This window comes from Leguminivora glycinivorella, chromosome 1, assembly GCF_023078275.1.
Source record: "Leguminivora glycinivorella isolate SPB_JAAS2020 chromosome 1, LegGlyc_1.1, whole genome shotgun sequence".
NCBI classification, from domain to species: Eukaryota; Metazoa; Arthropoda; class Insecta; order Lepidoptera; family Tortricidae; genus Leguminivora; species Leguminivora glycinivorella.
Window position 1 is genome coordinate 17978665 of NC_062971.1, and position 20454 is coordinate 17999118.

At 36.1% G+C, this 20454-nt stretch overlaps 1 protein-coding gene across 1 annotated transcript in view; it reads right to left on the bottom strand.

Annotated features, from left to right (window-relative positions):
* The window catches only part of LOC125225590 (muscle-specific protein 300 kDa-like), a 201227-nt gene that overhangs the window by 172283 nt on the left and 8490 nt on the right, over positions 1 to 20454 (bottom strand). Inside the window, 1 exon segment of the mRNA XM_048129400.1 lies at positions 378 to 909. Coding sequence (XP_047985357.1) covers positions 378 to 909 — 532 coding nt within the window.

The following is a 20454-nucleotide window of genomic DNA, read 5'->3' on the forward strand; positions in this document are numbered from 1 at the left end:
GTGCTGTGGCGCATCCCAAAGCTAGTTGACGCTATTAAGATTTTTCCTGGGATAACGACCTCATGTACTGAACAATGTTTTATTTGAGAAATAGTTAGGAGTCAATTCGTGCACACCTTATGTACCGTATCGGGACTTTGGTGGACCATTTGACTAAATCTATCATCGCTCCCTTAGCGCTCGACTGCTGTCCTCAAGGACGCTGTACGGCCTTTGATACCTAGTTTAAGTACTTAGCATAGTGCCGACTGGAAATAAACGCCTAAGTCTGCTACACGCCGCCTTTCACTACGCTCTCGCGCACGCCCCACCCCTCTCGGAGTTTTCATCCCCTTACAGTATTCAATTAAAACAGAAGAGTATTTTTATTTACTTACCTTGTAATAACTGAATTGTGAGTTGATACTCTGCTAGCTTCTCATCAACGTAGCCTTCCTGTGACTGGCTGGCAATGATCTCTGCCGTGGACGGGCCTCTCTCTTCTTCCTCCTCATATATCATCGGCCGCGGGGGCGGAGGCGGCTCCAGCGGAACCCCCGCGTAATCGTACTCCCGTACTGGCTCGTACGGAGACGAGTAATAGTACTCCGGGCTCTGCCCCAACGTGGGAGACATGGGATAGGGCGAGATAGAGAAGTGGGAGCTCGGAGATGGAGAGTGTGGCCGGAAAGGAGAATGCAATGGCCTGAACGGTTTAGGTGACGGCTGAACTGGTGGTGGTGACACCAGGGCTGTGGAATGCCGAGGGCCAGAGATAAGTGGGGGAGGGCTCGGAGCCCATGGTGAGGGGGGGCGGTAGTGGAGGGGGGACGGAGGGCCCGGGGGCGCGCGCGTCCGTGTCCCGGCGGCGGTTGCGACATCTCGCGGATTGAATCTTGTCAACCCGGTGTCACGCCGATATCTGCATCGCTGAAACAATTAACACAAATGTTTAGATATATTCCAATAAACATATTCATTCGATTTTGGTCTAAATGTGATCTATATGAAACTAATTTATCTTCACTTATTATAGTTTGGTGTTACTCTGGAACAGAGTGCGCTCTTGAATTTAGCATGCAATGCCAAAACACTGCTATTTAGGCAAGCTAAATTTAGTTGAGGCTCGTAATATCTACAAATACCACAAAAACATGAAACTCCGTCATAAGCGTGGCAACAGTAAAATTTGAACCTACTATTATCCTACGCACACGGCAGTGGTAGAGCCGCAGAAGCGAGTTTGTAGATTTGTTTATAGCACCGGAACGTTCGCGTGGCGGATATTTTCGGATACACCTAACCGAAAGGGTTACGGCCATTGGGAACACGATGTGTGAAACAGATGCCTGGAATGTTTATTAGGCTTTAATCGATAAGTGAGTCGTTAATAGAGAGTTTAATAGTGTAGGTCTGTAGTTTGAAGTAGTTTTCCGGCTACAAAAAAGGCTACATATGTATTTTAGTCAGCAAAGTTAAAACCACAGATCAATACAACAAGATGGCCCTTACAGGGCGACTCGCGGTCACCAAGCATACGACAAATCAGGTTTATAAAAGTTTGAACGCGTGCGACACCGATCAGTAGCGCCCAAGTATACGACCCGCTAACAGTGTCCGTGTCCGCTCGGGAAAAAATCTTAAATAATCAATTTTGGTTGCAAACAATGGTCTCTTACAGCATAAAGTGGTGTGGCAAGTCTTCTAACACTTCTACATGTAAAAAAGATGGAACAACATTCCACAGTTAAGTCAAATTAATTATTTTGTTGAATATTGTTTATTGTCCGCGGAGTTCATTTATACTGGTCAATATGGTTGTGCTGAGCGGCGCCGAGGCGCGTCCATCCCTCTTTACCGAGTTAAAAATGTGATATGCTATCCCTTTCACGTAAACGACTAGGCATGGGGCCATGTTAGTTTATGTCTGTTGCGGGAACTTCGTACTGCCGTTCGTACCATGTGCTACCATTTTATGAAATATAAAAGAAAGCAGATTTGTAATAGTGAATAATTATCTAGAATCTGTAGAGTCTGTAGTGGTATTTAGTTCATTGATTAGTTTAGAATATTTAGTTGGTTATTTAACTTAGTAAACGTAAGTAAAAATGCACAGTTTAGTTATTAGTTACTAGAATGATTTTTATTGAGATGCTATCACAATTATCATCCTCCTTGCGTTATCCCGGCATCGGCATTCGCCACGGCTCATGGGAGCCTGGGGTCCGCTTTGGAAACTACTACCAAGATTTGGCGTAGGCACTAGTTTTATGAAAGCGACTGCCATCTGACCTTCCAACCCGAAGGGTAAGTAGGCCTTATTATAATTTAATTATAATATTATAATTTGTTGCAAAACAAATTCACCACAGTACTGGTACCGGTACCATTGTCTATAATAGACATGTCCCATTCCCATCCCTACTGCTAATCATAAAGGCGCGCCATTATTTGAAACGACCAATGGCAGCACCGTGCGCGCCCGCCTCACCCCGCAAGGATTGGTGATTTGCGTCTCGAACAATATCGCTTGCATTTGGCTTCTAGTGGGGTGTTCTGTGGTTAAAACGCAGGAGAAGATGTGATTGATTTTAGTGAATGGAAATAATGGAATTAATAAGCGAAATAAGATTATATTGTCTAAGTGCGTATCATGAAACGGTGGCTCTGGCTGTTAATCGACACGAGTTATTTCGTGACTCAGACTGTACTTTCGCAAGTCTTGGCTAAATTTTATTGTCCAAGCGAACCCGAAGAGCTGACAAATCGTTTAGGATGTTTAGGTAAACAGGGTGGAAAGATAATTCGGACCCTGGAGGGGAACTATTTTAAATCCTTAACCTGGCTCTTTTTCATAAAGAAGACATGCTTTTATTTTAGTTTTAGAAAATCTTTGAATAAGGTATCGTTTCCTTATTCAAAGATTTTCTAAAACTCGCTTACCTGGCCCGGGACTCGCTCCTACATCCGATATCAGATCGGATAATGTGAAAACGCACTTACACGTCACATATTACTAGCACTAGTCTAATCTAGTTTTGCGGGGAAGCGGACGGAGTGGCGAACGAGCGTTGGAGATGGTCGCAAGTTCGTCGATCGCCGTCGAATTGCGGCACTTGCTGACAAAAGGAAACTTCCCTTGTCAGCTATGTGGTAAAATATGTCGCTCTCGCATAGGTCTCTTTAGCCATCAAAAGCGATGTCGGACATTGCACAATAAATCGTCTAAGGCCAGTAGTAGTCTAATCTAGGCGTAACAAACAAATTCCAGCGGGCATAAAGACATTACATTTTAAATTTATTTCATACAAACACTAAACAATTTCGAAAGAGGACGGAATTAACAGCTTTGTTTTACTTTTCCCTAGCGGCACGAGCATCTAAATAAAAAGTTATGTAAACAAGCAGATTGTGAAATTGATATTTATAACAAAAACGAATATTAAAAATGATTTTGCTAATAACGGACTTGATTAATGTCACAATATCATCATCATCGTTTAAATGTTTATTTATTTTTTGTTATAGCATATTTAACTAATGGCCTTGACGTCTAAGCGATACGCTGTGCTTGCAGTGCTAGATGATATTCTGAAAGACATAACTATTTTATTAATTATGTTGGCCTCAAGCCAATGTCATACAAGCTACCAAAAATAAACGTTCTAGTAACTTTTTGTTCAGTTTCAGCGAAAGTTTGGGGTCAAGGAAACTCGGTGAGAAGAAAACTTTAAAAATGTATATTATATGTTTAATATTTTGATGACTAGATTCACATTCAGCTGACATACAGCAAGCGACCTTATACAATACAGTTACTATGTCCACTCATTCATTCATTATAAGAATGAGAAAAAGAAGAAAGAACCATTTTCCGCCCTGGATATATACATATTTTTTTATTTATTCTGGGTATGAAAATGTATGAGGAATAAAATTTATACCGTGCGTTTCTATCTTAAACTGTTACTATTTGAAAATTAATATGTAGAGACGTTTATTAGCTTTCACTGCAAAGTCATGTGCCAAAACTAATATCCTAATTTGAGCAGTCTATACTATAAGGACTGTATCGATAAGTATAAGGACAAAACAAACCTCGTCTAAATGTTGACATGTGCATAATTTTATATTATTATGTTCCGAGAGTATGATCTGAAGGTATTCAATCAATCAATCAATCAATCAATATCTTTATTGCTTACTTTTACATAAAAGTATAACGTATGACATGAAAATTGGTATATTACATCGCTATTTATATAGATATAACTACTTATTTCTATGAATGGACGTAGAAAGTATAGCGAAAGCAAGCTACCCTCCGTACTAGTATAATACTGTATTACGGCAAGGTACCTCCTCCCTTTCTGCCCGCGGTCCATTATGTCAGTTTTAGTGACTTCGTGTAAGAAATTGATTTTATACAGTACCAAAACCCTTATAAGGAATGAAAGCAGGCTAGCTGCATAGTTATTAAAAGGAAAAACAAAAATAGTTTTACTTGCAGAAAAAAAAAAGTGCGCGTGTGTGTGTGCGTGTGTGTGTGTGTGTGTGTGTGTGTGTGTGTGTGTGTGTGTGTGTGTGTGTGTGTGTGTGGTGTGTGTGTGTGTGTGTTTGTGTGTGTGTGTGTGTGTGTGTGTGTGTGTGTGCGTGTCCGTGCGTGCGTGCGTGCGCGCGTGCGCGCGCGTGTGTGTGTGTGTGTGTGAGAGAGAGAGTGTATATGTATAAAAGCACATGGAAATCCCGACAGTCGACAGAATAAACAGTAAGAAAAAGCATAAACAGTTAACAGTATAAAACAGTGCACAACAGGAACAAACTTCACCAGCTAAATAACAGTCGGTTTTTTGTTCAATTAAGCGTTGCCAGTCATGAAGTCATGATAAAATCTGGAGTAATAATTCAGTATCATCATAATTCAGTTGTTTGAGATACGTAGTTACAGCATTTTTGCAACCTCTGCTGGTGTACTTCTGCAGGTCAATATGTTTAGCTAAGCGGTTATACAAGAAGGGCCCCAAGAAGAATTGAAAGTTGTGTCCGAACTTCGTTTTACAAGGTGGAATACTAAAAACTCGATCTCGTCGTCTTTGGAGAGTTCTTACACCAGAAATATCCCTGTGCTGTCTACAAACCAGCGCCGCAATGAATAGCTGTCTGACAGTAAGTGCATTAAATTCCTTATAAATAAGGGCTGTAGGATAACTTCTTTTTTAGAAGTGGAAACCTTGATAATCGCACGCTGGGCGCGCTCAACTTTTATCAGATGAGATTTCTTGGCTGCACCCCACGCTTCAATGCCATATGTAAGTATGGATTGACACAAAGCGAAATAAACACTTTTTACCAACGGTTCTCCTAGGTGCTTAATATTTTTAAAAATGTATATTAGTTTTATTACTCGTGTTGAGAGTAAGTTGATCTGAGATATCCAATTTAGGTTTTGATCAATAAGAAGTCCTAGGTACTTTGTTTCACTTGCTGACTCTAATCTATAGCAACCACAAGGCGATGTGAAAGGGTAAGCACACGAGTGCGCCTTGATACCGAAAGTATTATCTGGTTGAGTGGAATTCCTTATACTAAAAGTAATATATTTAGTTTTATCAAGGTTCAGGGATAGAGTATTGAATTTGAGCCACTCCATCACTTTAGCTAAGCCTAATTCTGTATTGATTTTAACCTCGTCCCATGAAGATCCATGAAAGATTAGAACAGTGTCATCGGCAAAAGTGATAATGTCCGCATTGTGTAATTGTAGTTGGCACAACCCGTCGATAAAGATAAGAAAGAGGGTAGGACCTAGCACGCTTCCTTGCGGCACTCCAAAAGTTAGAGGTTGCACATCACTCATATATTCACCCACCCTGACAGTCTGTGTTCTTCCGCTGAGGTAACTATTAAATAATCGTAAAGGAATTCCTCTGACACCAAGATGTTCCATTTTGTTTAGAAGTGTTGGGATATGGACAGTATCAAATGCTTTGGCTAAGTCTAAGAAGACTCCCAAGCATTTAGTATTAGAGTCTAGTTTACGGGATATTAGACCAACAACGTGATTTATAGCATCTGTAGTGGAGATGTGCTTCCGGAAGCCATACTGATTTTGTGAAATAAACCTGTTTGATTCTAGATAGTGCAACAGACGTTTGTTCATAACCTTTTCTAGAATCTTTGCTAGCGTAGGGAGAAGAGAAATTGGGCGATAATTATTAATACTGCTCTTGTCACCCGATTTGTAAATGGGAATCACAATAGAACTCTTAAGTGCATCAGGGAAGACACCAGTTGCCAGAGCCAGGTTGCAGATATGAGCTATGGGCTGAGATATGGAATCCACGCAGAGCTTAAGGAACGAAGACGAAATTCCGTCCCATCCTGTAGAATTGCTATTCTTTAGGGATAATATAAGTGCTTTGATTTCCGTCGCATCAGTTGGAAGCAAGACAATTGAGTTCATGGGGCTCATATAGTAATTATTGGTAGACGGTGAATTATTAAGGTTTGACAGCATTTTCTCAGCAAGATTTTTTCCGACAGTAACGAAATAATTATTAATAAAATTAACTGATTCCTGAGCATTGCGTTGTATTTTCAAGATATCAAGAGGTTGAGATTTTTGTTTACTTATGTGGCATATATCTTTTATTACTTCCCAAGTTTTCTTTAAGTTATTTTTATTTTTGTTTATTTGGTCCCGTTCATAACTACGTTTAACATTGTTTAGAATACGATTGCACGTATTACGATACCTTTTATATGAGAGTAGTAAGATTTGATTGTGAGGTTGTTTTCTAAGTTTAGTATGAAGTCGATCTCGAAACTTAATGCAACGGAGGAGACCAGGAGTAATCCATGGCTTATGGGTCTTTCTTCTATTGGACACAATGTGAGTAACCGTATGTTCATCCAAAACAGTTTTTATCGATGACAGAAATAAATCAGTTGCTATGTTAGCATCGGAGCACGCCATGACTTGATCCCAGTCCATGGTTAATATTTTTTCCGAAGCGGTTTTATACATTATTTTAGATTTTATCCTATGAGTGTTAAGTGTAGGAGCCCCTGCATCCGAAATAGCTGTGAATACACATGAGTGATCGGTGACTGTGGTTTCACAAACAAAGGTTAGTACGTTGAGCCGAGATTTAATGAGACAATGATCTAAACAATTGTCAAGGCGCGTCGGTAGGTAGTGACTTGGTATAAGACCATGGACCGCCGCAGTATTCAAGTAGTCACAACTTCTTTGGTCGTTTGTCCGTGGTTTTATATCAATGTTGAGGTCACCTATGGCTATTATATTTGGGTACCTGGGTACTGTCTGTAACAAGAGATCTAGGCTAGTGATAAAAGGATTAGTATTCCTAAAACAGGGCGGTCTATATATCCCTAGAATCAAAAACTGTCTAAGCATGATGAGAAGACAGTTAGCCTCGTCTAGGTCCGGTTCTGATACCTGCGCGTCGAGTCCTTCTCTAATGTAGGCCACAACCCCACTATTTTGATTAAGGCACTTTTGTGTAGAATAACTTTGATAATGAGGCATAATAGGTATAACAGAATCCGCAGACAACCAACATTCTGTTAAGAGGGGGTCGTACGAAATCCTCGAAAAGAGCATTCGGCGTTTAACAAATGCTGCTCACATTTCTCAATAAAATGAAATAAAATAAATGTAGTTATTATCTTAAAGAGTGTGTCTACAACTTTTGACTATTCAGAATCTCTAATTATTAAGGGTATAATAAATAAACCCACGCAAAGTTGACCCAAAATGAGAAAAACGTATGTCGCCGTTTAGTAAACTTTGTTAAAAAAATTCAATACTTTAGTTATAACATTAAGTGATTCTAAAAGCCAGATAAATGGACTAGAAGTTTTGAGGTTTTTTATATTTTTCCTCTCAAAGGCAACACAGAAATTTTACCTTAAATTTAAACTATCGTAAAATTTCCATACATTCGCCATTGCTGTCAGAATTCTCCTTTCGATTAGACGCCGTGAGCGGCTCATCGGAGGCAGACGTGTCGCCGGTCGCTCCGTGTTGACAATTAAATTTGACAAATATTTTGACAGAAAATAGTGTACGTACACGAAAAACCATACCAGTGTAAAACTGTGCTCAAAATAAATAGGGTAAATCAAATATGTCAGGTGGAGATCCAATCTCATTTAAAGTTTAAAGGTGCATGGCTTGTGCATAAAAAATAAATAAAAATATATCACATTATTAAAGAAAATAACGAACACAACCGAATGAGTATAAATTATTTCATTCTAGTTCGGTTAAATTGAAAAAAGTTTCATGTTTTCTTTTACTCATTGGAATACATTTTCATTACGCTGGTATTAACAGTACGTCATTTTAAAAATATATATGACAGCACCTACGTCAAATTTTGTCAACCAAACTTCACAGGTTGTATGTAAACAATTACAATTTAATTTATCCATACATATTTAGATACTTATTAATCGATTCTTACTTAGAATAGAAAAAAAGGGAATGCGAGCGGGTATAGGTATAGTGCTTCTGGTTCAAATTTAATTGTATATTTATAAAACAATGTCTCAATTTCATTAAAGATTTACTCTGTGCATACCGCGAACACGTAACCGTAAGTTGAAAACAATAATAATTATAAAGTACCTAAATACATCGTTGTTTAGAAAGCGCTTGTTTTGAATGGCACTTCTCCACTCAACTAGATATTCATGGAATACCAGCTGGTGACCAGCATAAAATGACTATGAACGGCCGTGCAAAAATATCTGATTTTCTATAGGGGGCCATAAGTATATGACGACATGTTCCCGGCAAAAATTGGTGATGCTCCGTGACCGTCAAAAACATCGTCTCTCTTTCTAGCGTCTCGCGAGCGTAGCGTCGGGCCAACTGTATGGAAAAAGCCGCCGCGTCAGCCCGGCTTAGTCATACGGTTGGCCCGACGCTACGATCGCAAGACGGTAGATGTGAGAGGGTCCTTATCCGGATAAATATCTGATCGGGTCGCTTAAAATTTTTTGATTTGATTCCTTATAAAAACATAAATTACACTCTCATCCGCATAAATATCTATCCATTGTTAAAGCAAATATATATCTTACGGGCTAGAAATCATTAATATGTAATTAATTTGCAATAACAAACCCTACTTAGTTGCCTTACAGCCGTAAGTTGTATGAGGTGATTTGACAGTTCATGAAAACGGTGTAGACTTATTGTCATTGGATATGTCTGTCTCATCTGTTTTTAAATTATGAGAAGTAAACTTATTAGTCATACTTGTTATGGAGAATTTTTGGCCAAAAGCTGCACTTTTGGATGGAAGCAAGCCGCTTTGCATGGTGATAGTAGACATCATAGTAAACGATTTTTTCCGAGGATATCGAAATTTCATCCCTTAGGAAACCGAGCGTAGTGAGGTGTTTTATGAAAATAAAAAAAATTCTATCTTTTTATTGTATCGTCCGATTTTGACAAAACGTATCTCAAATAAAAATATTGCTTTATATAATTAAAAAAAAATGAAACAAAAATTATTTTTAAAAAAGTAAGAAAAAAATTAAAAAAAGTAAATTTACGTCTCGCACTGAATAACTTCAAATAATGACAGACAAATTTTGTACAATGTCGATATATGAGTTTTTTTAAATCAAAGACAGATAAATTCATAGTTGAAAACTAAAGACCACATCGAAATCGGATTAGCATTTCTTAAGATACAAGTTGCCAAAGTTGGGAAAATTTGCTTTATATGGCCACTTTGAAATTCCTTTGCCAGAAAGTCAGAAATAATATATATTTCTTACACAGAAAAGTACATAGTGATAGTAGAACTCAAAATAATGTAAAAAATTCCGAGGATATCATAATTTCATCCCTTAGGACGACGAGCGTAGCGAGGTCTGTTACGAAAACCGAAAAAAAAAATCTATTTTTTTTGTGCGTCGTCCGCTTTTGACAAAACATATTTCAGTTGAAAGGTATTGACTCATGTAACTTAAAAAAAAAATATTGAAAAAAATTGGGAAAAAAATGTAAAAGTTTAAAAAAAAAAACTTAAATTTTCGTATCACACTGAATAACTGCAAAAAACGGTAGACACGATGTATAATATCGATATATGAATTTTTTAAATTAAAGACAAATAGATTCATGATTATAAACTAAAAACCGAATCGAAATGTCTATTACCAATGCATACTTATAACTGTAAGAAAAATATAATGTTTCTGACTTTCTAGCTAAGGAATTTATAAGCGACCATATAAACAAACTAAGCCAACTTTGACAACTCGTATCTTAAAAACTACTGATCCGATTTCAATTCGGTTTTTAGTTTATAATCATGAATCTATTTGTCTTTAATTTAAAAAATTCATACATCGAGATTATACATCGTGTCTACCGTTTTTTGCAGTTATTCAGTGTGATACGAAAATTGAAGTTTTTTTTTAAAAAATCTTACATTTTTTTTTCCAATTTTTTTTTCAATATTTTTTTTTAAGTTACATAAAGCAATACCTTTCAATTGAAATATGTTTTGTCAAAATCAGACGACGTACAAAAAAACTAGATTTTTTTTTCGGTTTTCGTAACAGACCTCGCTACGCTCGTCGTCCTAAGGGATGAAATTATGATATCCTCGGAATTTTTTATTTTATTTTGAGTTCTGCTGTCACTATGTACTTTTCTGTGTAAGAAAAATATATTATTTCTGACTTTCTGGCAAAGGAATTTCAAAGTGGCCATATAAAGCAAATTTTCCCAACTTTGGCAACTTGTATCTTAAAAAATGCTAATCCGATTTCGATGCGGTTTTTAGTTTTCAACTACGAATTTATCTGTTTTTGATTTAAAAAACTCATATATCGACATTGTACATGTCGTCTGTCATTCTTTGAAGTTATTCAGTGCGAGACGTAAATTTACTTTTTTTATTTTTTTTCTTACTTTTTTATAATTTTTTTTTAATTACATAAAGCTATACCTTTCATTTGAGATACGTTTTGTCAAAATCGGACGATACAATAAAAAGATAGAATTTTTTTCATTTTCATAAAACACCTCGCTACGCTCGGCTTCCTAAGGAATGAAATTTCGATATCCTCGGAAAATATCGTTTACTAAGACGTCTACTATCACCATGCAAAGCGGCTTGCTTCCATCTAAAAGTGCAGCTTTTTTTTTCATAACTAAGTAGTATGACTATATTGCAAATCTAGTATCAGAAGCCTTTATACAAGTTTTTATTCAACGTGCCTTGTTAGTAGGTATGTTAGTTTGAGTCAAAACGTAGAAGCTAAATTTGACCCACTTTCCGGTTTCCGATTGAGCTGAAATTTTGCACACATATGTAAATCAAGTGACAATGCAATATTATGGTATCATGGAGCTAATCTGATGATGGAGCAGAAAGGTGATCATAGGAACTCTGTTATGAAACGTCGTATCCCCATTGAGTCAGGGTTTTTTAGACATGTCTCGGAGAGCAATAGATGATTGTTGAATGAAAGGTAAAGTCGGCGATAATAGCTTGTGCCAAAAATGAAATTTTTGCAAAAAAAAACTTATTATAAATTGGGAGGTGTAATTTTTTATTATCTCTTAAATAGCATTAACACTTTCGCTACCAAGAACCCGACTGTCGGGCACACCGCTCGTAGAAGCGTAGCCGATTACATGGGTTTCCCCGTATGTAGCGAAAATGTCGTAGCGCCGCGTAGAGCCCAGTTTCGAAAGTGTTAAGAAGAAAAACCGATCAAGAGCGCGTCAGTGTAGGGTTCCGTAGTTTCCGACATTTTACATAATGACAATTTAATAAATACCGTATTTTGGGGTGAAAAGGGTTCCGGGGGTATATAATGTTATTATATTTCTAATATATAATGTTATTATATTTCTAATGTATATAATGTTACATGTTCCTTCTATTTTCCGCAATCAAAGTAGGAAAATAATATATTTACAGTTTCATGTCTGTCAAAGTTGACGTTCAAATTTATTGGATTTTTACTTATTTTAATCGTTCATTATCCTTTTGAATGTGTATACACTTCTAAAGTTTATGTATAACAGAAAATCATAAGACATATTTTCATTTTTATAATGGTTTTCATGAAGAAAGCGATGCAACTGTGTTGGGAGAATTTTTACGGGATGAATAAATATCCGCGGCCTGAGGGGTGAATGGGATCAGGAATGGGGGGAATCGGGTCGCAAAGGGGTGAATAGGTTTACGAAGGGGGGATTAGGGTCGGATGAGGGGTGAATTGGGATGTATGGTCAATGCTTGTCACATTGTATAAAAGATATATAACTTGTTACCTAAAGTGATATTTTTATGAATGACCTCTCTGTATATGGACGCAATTTATACGTCAATGTATTGCTTCGTAGTTAGACTAAATACAAGAAATTAACACTTAGAAATATTAATCACACTTCTGTCAACCTCTACGTTTCTACTTAAGTCCGCAAAAATCACCCATGGTTGCTATAATATAAACGGATTACTTTAAAATAAAAATCATAAGTATGAAACTATACAACTAGGGAAGAAATAAAATTATTTTTAACCGACTTCAAAAAAGGAGGAGGTTCTCAATTCGACTGAATGTTTTTTTTTTGTATGTATGTTACTCGATATCTCCGAGAATTGTGGACCGATTTTCAAAATTTTTTTTTTGATCGTACGGGTATAACCCCTAGATAATCCCATTGGCACCAAGTCGGGGTCTGATGATGAGATCCTGGAGAAATCGAGGGAAATCTTCAAATGTTATAGGCACATGTAATGTTTTTAGTGTATTTTTCAAAGGTACACCAGTATTTACGCCTGATGGTAATAATTTTATGTGGCTGAGCTGATAATGGAAGGTCAACTCCTCAATGGTTAGGAGTTAAAGGATAATTCTTTCACCAGTGTGCATATATTCGGACTGATACATATAATATCAATAGGAACCACTAAAAATCAACAAATAAATAAACTTTTTACCAAAAAAAAAAAACCGCCTTCAAAAATAAGCGCGTTACAAAACACGTAGAAACTAAAAAGCAAAAAATAATAAACCTTTGATTTCAGATTTCTTATCGTATTGCAATAATCTAAACATCCAAATTATAAACAAATCAATTATTTTTGGAGTCGGTACCAGCCTGTGTATGGTTGGGTGGGGCAAACAGGCAATAGCAAGGCGACGAACAGGTCTGGTACCGACTACAAAAATAATTGATTTGTTTATAATTTGGATGTTTAGATTATTGCAATACGATAAGAAATCTGAATTCAATTCAGTTTATTATTTTTTGCTTTTTAGTTTCTCCGTGTTTTGTAACGCGCTTATTTTTGAAGGCGGTTTTTTTTTGTTAAAAAGTTTATTTTATTGAATAATTTTTGATTTGTTCTTTTTCAAGTTCATATAAATAATAAATTTTCAATTCGCTCAAAGGTTGGATGAGATCCCTTATACGTCATAACTATACTGTATTTTTATGTCCTAACTTGTCTTATGTACAATAAAGTGTCCACATACATACATACATATATTTAAATAGATATCATACACGAAAGAAAAAAACGACAAGGCCCACGGTGGCTGAGCCGGAAATCGAACCCGGGCCTTCAGCTTACGCAGCTAACGTTATTACCACTAGGCCACCAGGCCAGGTTAAAAAAAACCGGCCAAATGAGAATCTATTTTCGCACAATTGTAAAACTAAATTATTTTTACTAGTTACCTCCAAAATACCAATTAAAATTGGGCTACATAGTACATCGTTTTCTGAAGATTTTGGGTTCATGGGGTCGGAACGGGTATAAACTAACGTAATTTATTGTGAATATGGCCAAAACCGACTTTTGAACGTCGATAGCAGTTTTTTTTATATGTGCCATGCTAATTTTTTACACAAAAAATCTTCCGACAGTGTGAACTTTGGTTTGTCTTTGAAAATATGACGTTTTATTTAGTAATTTTCGCTCACCCTAACGTTGGGGTGAATAGGGTCGGGAAGGGGGTGAATAGGGAAAAGTGCTAGGGTTGACTCTTTCGGATTGCGAACAAAATATGACCTGTCACGAGCATATTATATTTATTTGACCAAAAAAATAAGGATTTAATATGTTATGAGTAGTCGGTAATGAAATCTACACATATCATAACGCTTAACCAACCTCTATAGTTAGATGGTGCTCTGACGCGGTGAATAAGTAAGTATGGTCGTGGGCAGTGCGGATAACGTGTCAAAATAAAAGCATAGTTTGTTGCTATTTTTCATGATTAAATAAACTTCTAAACTAACGAAGTGGGTATTAAAGTAAAAGGTTCACAGTGAATATTAGCTTGCCAGAAATGTGTTTATCTATACCATTGTATTGAATTTTGTATCATAAAGTCAAACTAGGTATTTACTACTAATGATGTACTCTGTGGGGTGTCTTTGATCACTTGCATGGGGTAACATTGACCATAATGACACATAGTTGATTATTGTCTGATTATGTCACGGTACTTGTTGAGTTGAGGCTGATAATTGGATCTCTTCTTATGATAAATATTGAAACAATTGCAAATAAAGTTGGTTTTTTGAAGATGGTAATTTTTATTCTTGATCAAAGTAACCTCAAAATAGCGTTAAAGTGTTGTAATATTTGACTCTGCGAACCATTTTTTTTTATCTTTTCTTGAGATAAAATACTTTTGTAAGGAATTACATTCGATTATCATTAAAAAAAATATAGTGTATCAAAGTATGTCAGTTTAAGTTTGATCACATCTTTTTTTTTTCTGCGTACATTATTTTATTTATTTATTTATTCTTTATTGCACATAAAACACTAAGTACAAATGGTGGACATAATGCCTTAAGGCCTTCTCTACCAGTCAACTACTGGGTTAAAAAGAAACATTTGATACGTGCAGGCATCGTGACAGAAAACAATAATCCTGATATCACTTATTTTGTTACCTTTTTATATTTTTATTTATTTATTTATTTATTATTTATTTATTATCAGAAAAAAGGTACATTTATGCAGTAACACGTGTCCCACAAAACGGTTTACACAGTTTGACTGTGGGATCAGAGTCTGTTCGCTAATAACTAAGAATAAAATAACACTTACAAAGTATCAATTAGAAACTTAAATAGTCTTCTTTTGAATATATTTCTATTGGCCTCCGACCTGATATCTGCAGGCAGACTGTTTAAGATGTAGGGTAGACGTTTAGCCAGACACCTATCACCATAGTGGTTAGTCACTCTTGGCACATTGTACTTGCCTGCAGTTACTTTTAGTAGTTACTTAGTACTGCAGTTACTTTTTAGTAGGAAAAGACTTAAAAAGTTGATGGTCCCATTTTTTTTCTTTCTTAGTTACGTTACGTTGACCAATTTTGGAATTTATAGTTCTCTTACTCCTACATTTAATGGGTAAAAATACCCATTAAATGTAGAAACTAGAGAAATTTAAATTCCCAAATCGGTCAATGTAACCCCAGTTTACGGTAGACACCGTCAACCTATTCTAATAATTATCTTTTTATTTGAAAGAAAATTCGTTACGATACTAAAATATGCAATCTAAGATAAAAATGCTTTTCATATAGTTACAAACTTAGTTCAGATTTTTTTTGTACAACTTTTAAAAATTGTTCTACATATCAAGTTCAAAATAATTTTCCTAGAAAGTCTTATTAAAATTCTGCTTTTGAGATTTTTTCATATTTGAAAAAACAGCCCTTATGGCCTGAAATACGGCATACGGCAGTGATATTGACATTGACATAAATATGCTTTTTCGTATTTTGATGGTATTTTGACTGCACTGTATTTTTTGCCATGCTAATTTGAACCTTATCTTTGAGCGATGTTTTTTAATTTTCAGTTACATCACAGATGTTTATGACATGACATCTAGGTATTTAGCCATTTAAAAGAAACTACAAGGGGCTTTACAGACGTGGCGACTGCAACTGGTACAGGGCCTAAGCCATAATTTAAAATTATATTGTGATTTTTATATGTATTTGTGTTTTATTTAATACTAAGTATGAGTTTCAACATTTTCAACTCAAGGAACTGAAATTAAGAGAAGAGACTCGGAAATTGGGTAAGATCAAGAGTCTGATGCAGATGGCGATGGCGGTATCGGTATTGGATAAGATATGCGTCGATATTCCTTGTCTTTCTTTGTGTCTCTGACTTGACTGCTACTAGCTCTGTACTCTATTCATTAGGTTTAATTTTATTTTTGCTTTATTTTTGTATTAAAATAAATGATAAAAAACCTAACGACCAAAAAGAATAAAGAAAATATCTGATAGTCTTTAATACAACCCGTATATACGTAATGCGCAGCACAGGCAGGCAATTATGGTCGCGTGATAAATGATAAAACATCAGGCTGTCCCTATCGCACTATTTGTAAGTGCGATAGGGACGGCCTGATATTTTATCGTCTATCGCGCGACCATGCTTCCCGTACAGGCCTCTGAAGACCTGCAGGGCAATCATGGTCGCGCGATAAATGATAAAACATCGTGCCGTCCCTATCGCACTTACAAATAGTGCGATAGGGACAGCCTGATGTTTTATCATTTATCACGCGACCATAATTGTCTGCCTGGAGGTATCGGCCTTCACACGCGTCTTTGATTAATGTTTTGCAGAGATAGGCAGGCTGACGATTTTTTATCTAAATGTAGAAAAGTAACGCAAAATGAAGTGCAAAGTAATTTGAAATACACCTAGGTAAACAATCAACTGAGTAAGGAACGTTATCTACATATTTAGGTAAGTAAATTAAATTCACATGAGACATGAACAGAGGAGGAAAGCTAGATTACACGGATTTTATCTCTGTCTTCTTATAAGCGAACCTTTTTACAGTTTTAATTTTTCAAAGGAGGTCAGTAGTTAACTACAAACTCAAAATAACGCCCGTAAAAAAATTAAGGGTCACTGACCTTTCACAGTAAATTGAGGTAGTGTGAGTGAAGGGTGTTTGTGTGTGTAATGGGGTAATTTGACAGATTCTGAAAATTCTCCCTGCTCTACCCCCTCTTAATATAATAATGTCAAATTTAAAGTGAAATCTAGATAATAGTATTTCTAAGCTATTGAAGTTATAATTTATGCTCCTTATATTCTGTGTAATGACCGTAAGGCAGCCTTGGTTTGTTTGTCCGTTCAAAAATGTAGTGCACTGCGTAGGGTCATTTAGTAAATGTGAGTCACCAATAACAACACTCTCATCGATATCCGCAGATAAAACATCCAAGGACATACTATTTTCTACTTAATGTGGAGGTAATAAGGTGCAATATTGGTTTAAATATAACGGATATAATAAGAGTATTGTCACGGTTTGACCATAATAACGCTGTTAATATTGGTAAGCACTATTTGATATAAGAAGGTCTAATTTTTATTTTATTTTAGAGACTTTATGGTACTTTAAGGTCTAGCAAATAAATTTCGGACAACCCCTATCTGGCTTAATTTGAGAATATTTCAATGACTGTTTGCACGATTTCAACAAACAAAGGTTAATATGCTGCCAAAATATATTCTTTAAGAGTCCTCTTCATGGTTTTTCAATTGGGTACTTGCAGAATAAATGCGGTGAATTTATATAATTAAAAAAAAACGCTATTTTGAGCAACGTTCCGGATTGTCGTAAATTTTTGATGCAAGCAGGATGAGAGAAACAGATAAAAAAATGAGCCATAGGCCAAAGTCTAATTGACATTCACGGTGTTTGAACAGTGCCTAAACCAAATCGATATAAACAGTGTATGATAGTTAAATTCGACATCAAAGTCGGAGTTAGAGGAAGCACCATGCCACATTCTCTAAATGGCCGCCATACACAGATCCTGAACTTTATTTCTTAAAAATAACTATGGCTAGACTATGTCCAGATATTCTGCTTTGTGGATCATATGTCGTTGAGGTTCACACAGTACAATTTTTTTTCGCAATCGTATCGTTTTTTACGCACTTTGTGAATTTTCTAGTAGCATTTGTCCGGAATCGTAATTGTTACTCGGGAGGATTAAGTCAATACTGTCTAAACCACTTGCTTTACGTCGAGTTTCTAGGACAAAATGTGAACCTTATTATGTGCCTTATTAAGCCTATGTCTTGTTTTAAGAAAAAAATATAATAGCAAATAAATACGGCTACTCAAAGTTGTCCTCATACTTAACGATACAGTCTTTATCTATAGGTAGCTCAAGTGTTGCTACTCGATCTAAACTTAAACTAAAAGAGATGGTGGTCGGTCCGAGGATAGAATCACTGGCCTGATGTTTTTTCCTCTTTCCGCTTAAGCATTAATTACTTTTCTGTGAAAATATTTACAGGATGAAATATGTAACTATACTTTATAACTTATCTATAACCTCATTGATATAAAAAAAAATATCTATGAATTCCTAGTTTGAATTTAAAAAATAAATTCTAACTATAAACCGTGGTTTCGTAAGGCAACTTATATTTAAGGTGTAAACCGACAGCATTCACGGTCACAGTCCGTTAAATCGTATTATTTGATCAACATTACACAACATTTAATATTATTAAGTCAACAACCCTTTTAGCCATGACAAATCTATTATTACTTCAAACCGAACTTCGTGACGATAGTCGCTTATGTCATTTCAAATAAAATGCCCGGAGAAATAACAATAAGAATGGAGTAAACGCCAACTCACGTAAGGCTCCGTTTTCTATGTATTGTCACATGTGGCTGCCGGCCAAACGGTTTTTGGTGTAAAAAACCAATGTTTGGACAATGCACCCATCTTGGCTTATCTCCAAGCGTGCCAACATGATGTTATATAATGCATGATTATGGATGCCATGATTTACAGGGTTGGAGAAATGATGGGCAGGAGCACATGATGGTTTGACGGCCTGACGTAGCACAGTTTTTGTCTTGTGGATAGTTAGAACATCTTTTTAACCCCTGACGCAAAAACGACGGGGTGTTACAAGTGTGATATGTCTATCTATCTGTCTGTCTGTCTGTCGGTGTGTGTGTCTGTCTGTGGCATCATAGCTCTCGACCGGATGAACCGATTTAGATATTTTTTTGAAAGCTGAATTAGTCGGGAGTGTTCTTAGCCATGTTTCGTGAAAATCGGTCCACTATGTCGGGGTTTTTTTTTTCAAAATTTTAATTTTGTGGTTAGGTTATTAAAAACATAGATATGCAAAAAATGAGAACGGAGAAGAAAACATGGAATAAAAGAAATTAATTTTCGGAAGAAAGACGATGTGCAAAACTGATATACGCATAAAGAAAAGCAACTTAACGACAAATAAGTATTAAGATTCAGTTAAGAACTTAGGAATTGAAATAAATACCATTTTAAATAAATTAAAAAAAAATCCCCGTCATAGTGGACCCATTTGCATCAAAAATGACTAAGAACACTCCCGACTAATTCAGCTTACAAACAGAAAAAAAACGAAATTTAAATCGGTTTATCTCTTCGAGAGCTACGATGCCATAGACAGACAGACACGTCAAACTTATAACACCTCGTCGTTTTTGCGTCGGGGGTCAAAAACGGAAGGAATAGACAGTAGCCACTGGTTAAAGCATTCATAGTATGTTATATCAATGGATATATATCCGATATACATATATTGGATATATATTTTTCCTTATCTAAAGTAGTATTCATAAATAATGCAACAAAATAATAATATGCCTTCCATACAAAACAGATATATATCAAAGTTGATATATGTCCGATACATATAATAAATATTCGATATTCTGATATTTATTATAAATATCGGATATTTTCGAACCCGGATATTTTAGACGTATACTACGACTAACTATTAAGACTGCTCTAATGCTAAGATACAGTACTCCAGGCTCCAGTTGCAATGGGTGAGCGCACGAAACCTCTGATTGACATTTCAGAATGTTGACAAGCTTTTACTTGTAATCGGCGGTAAATTGTTTTCAGTACAGTTGGTGCTTTTTTTACGCACTAGTGCGAGAAGTGGTTCATTATATGCCAAGTCGAAACTTCAGAGGGCAATCTGTACCGAAAAACGTACATATGTACTATTATACACGTCCGAAAAAGAAATTCGTAACTCGTGTCGATTTAAAACACGACCGAAGGGAGTATTTATCGCGACTCGTTTCGATCTTCCTTTTTTACGCACTTGTATCGTAATGTACTATTAAGCCATCTGCTGCCAAGGGTTCGAAATATAACCCGTCAGGTAATAGATGCCACTTAGAAAGACTGCGTTCTATTTCACGAATATTTACATTCTCTTTTGTTAAGTTCAAATCGACTTATTTTATTTCAAACATCTTGTTGACAAAAGTTTAGTTAAGCTTTTATTATATTTTCTCAGAAATGCTTTGGTGTCCATCAGAGGGGGACCCCGTATTTGCGTAGATTTTATCCTTTTGTAAAATG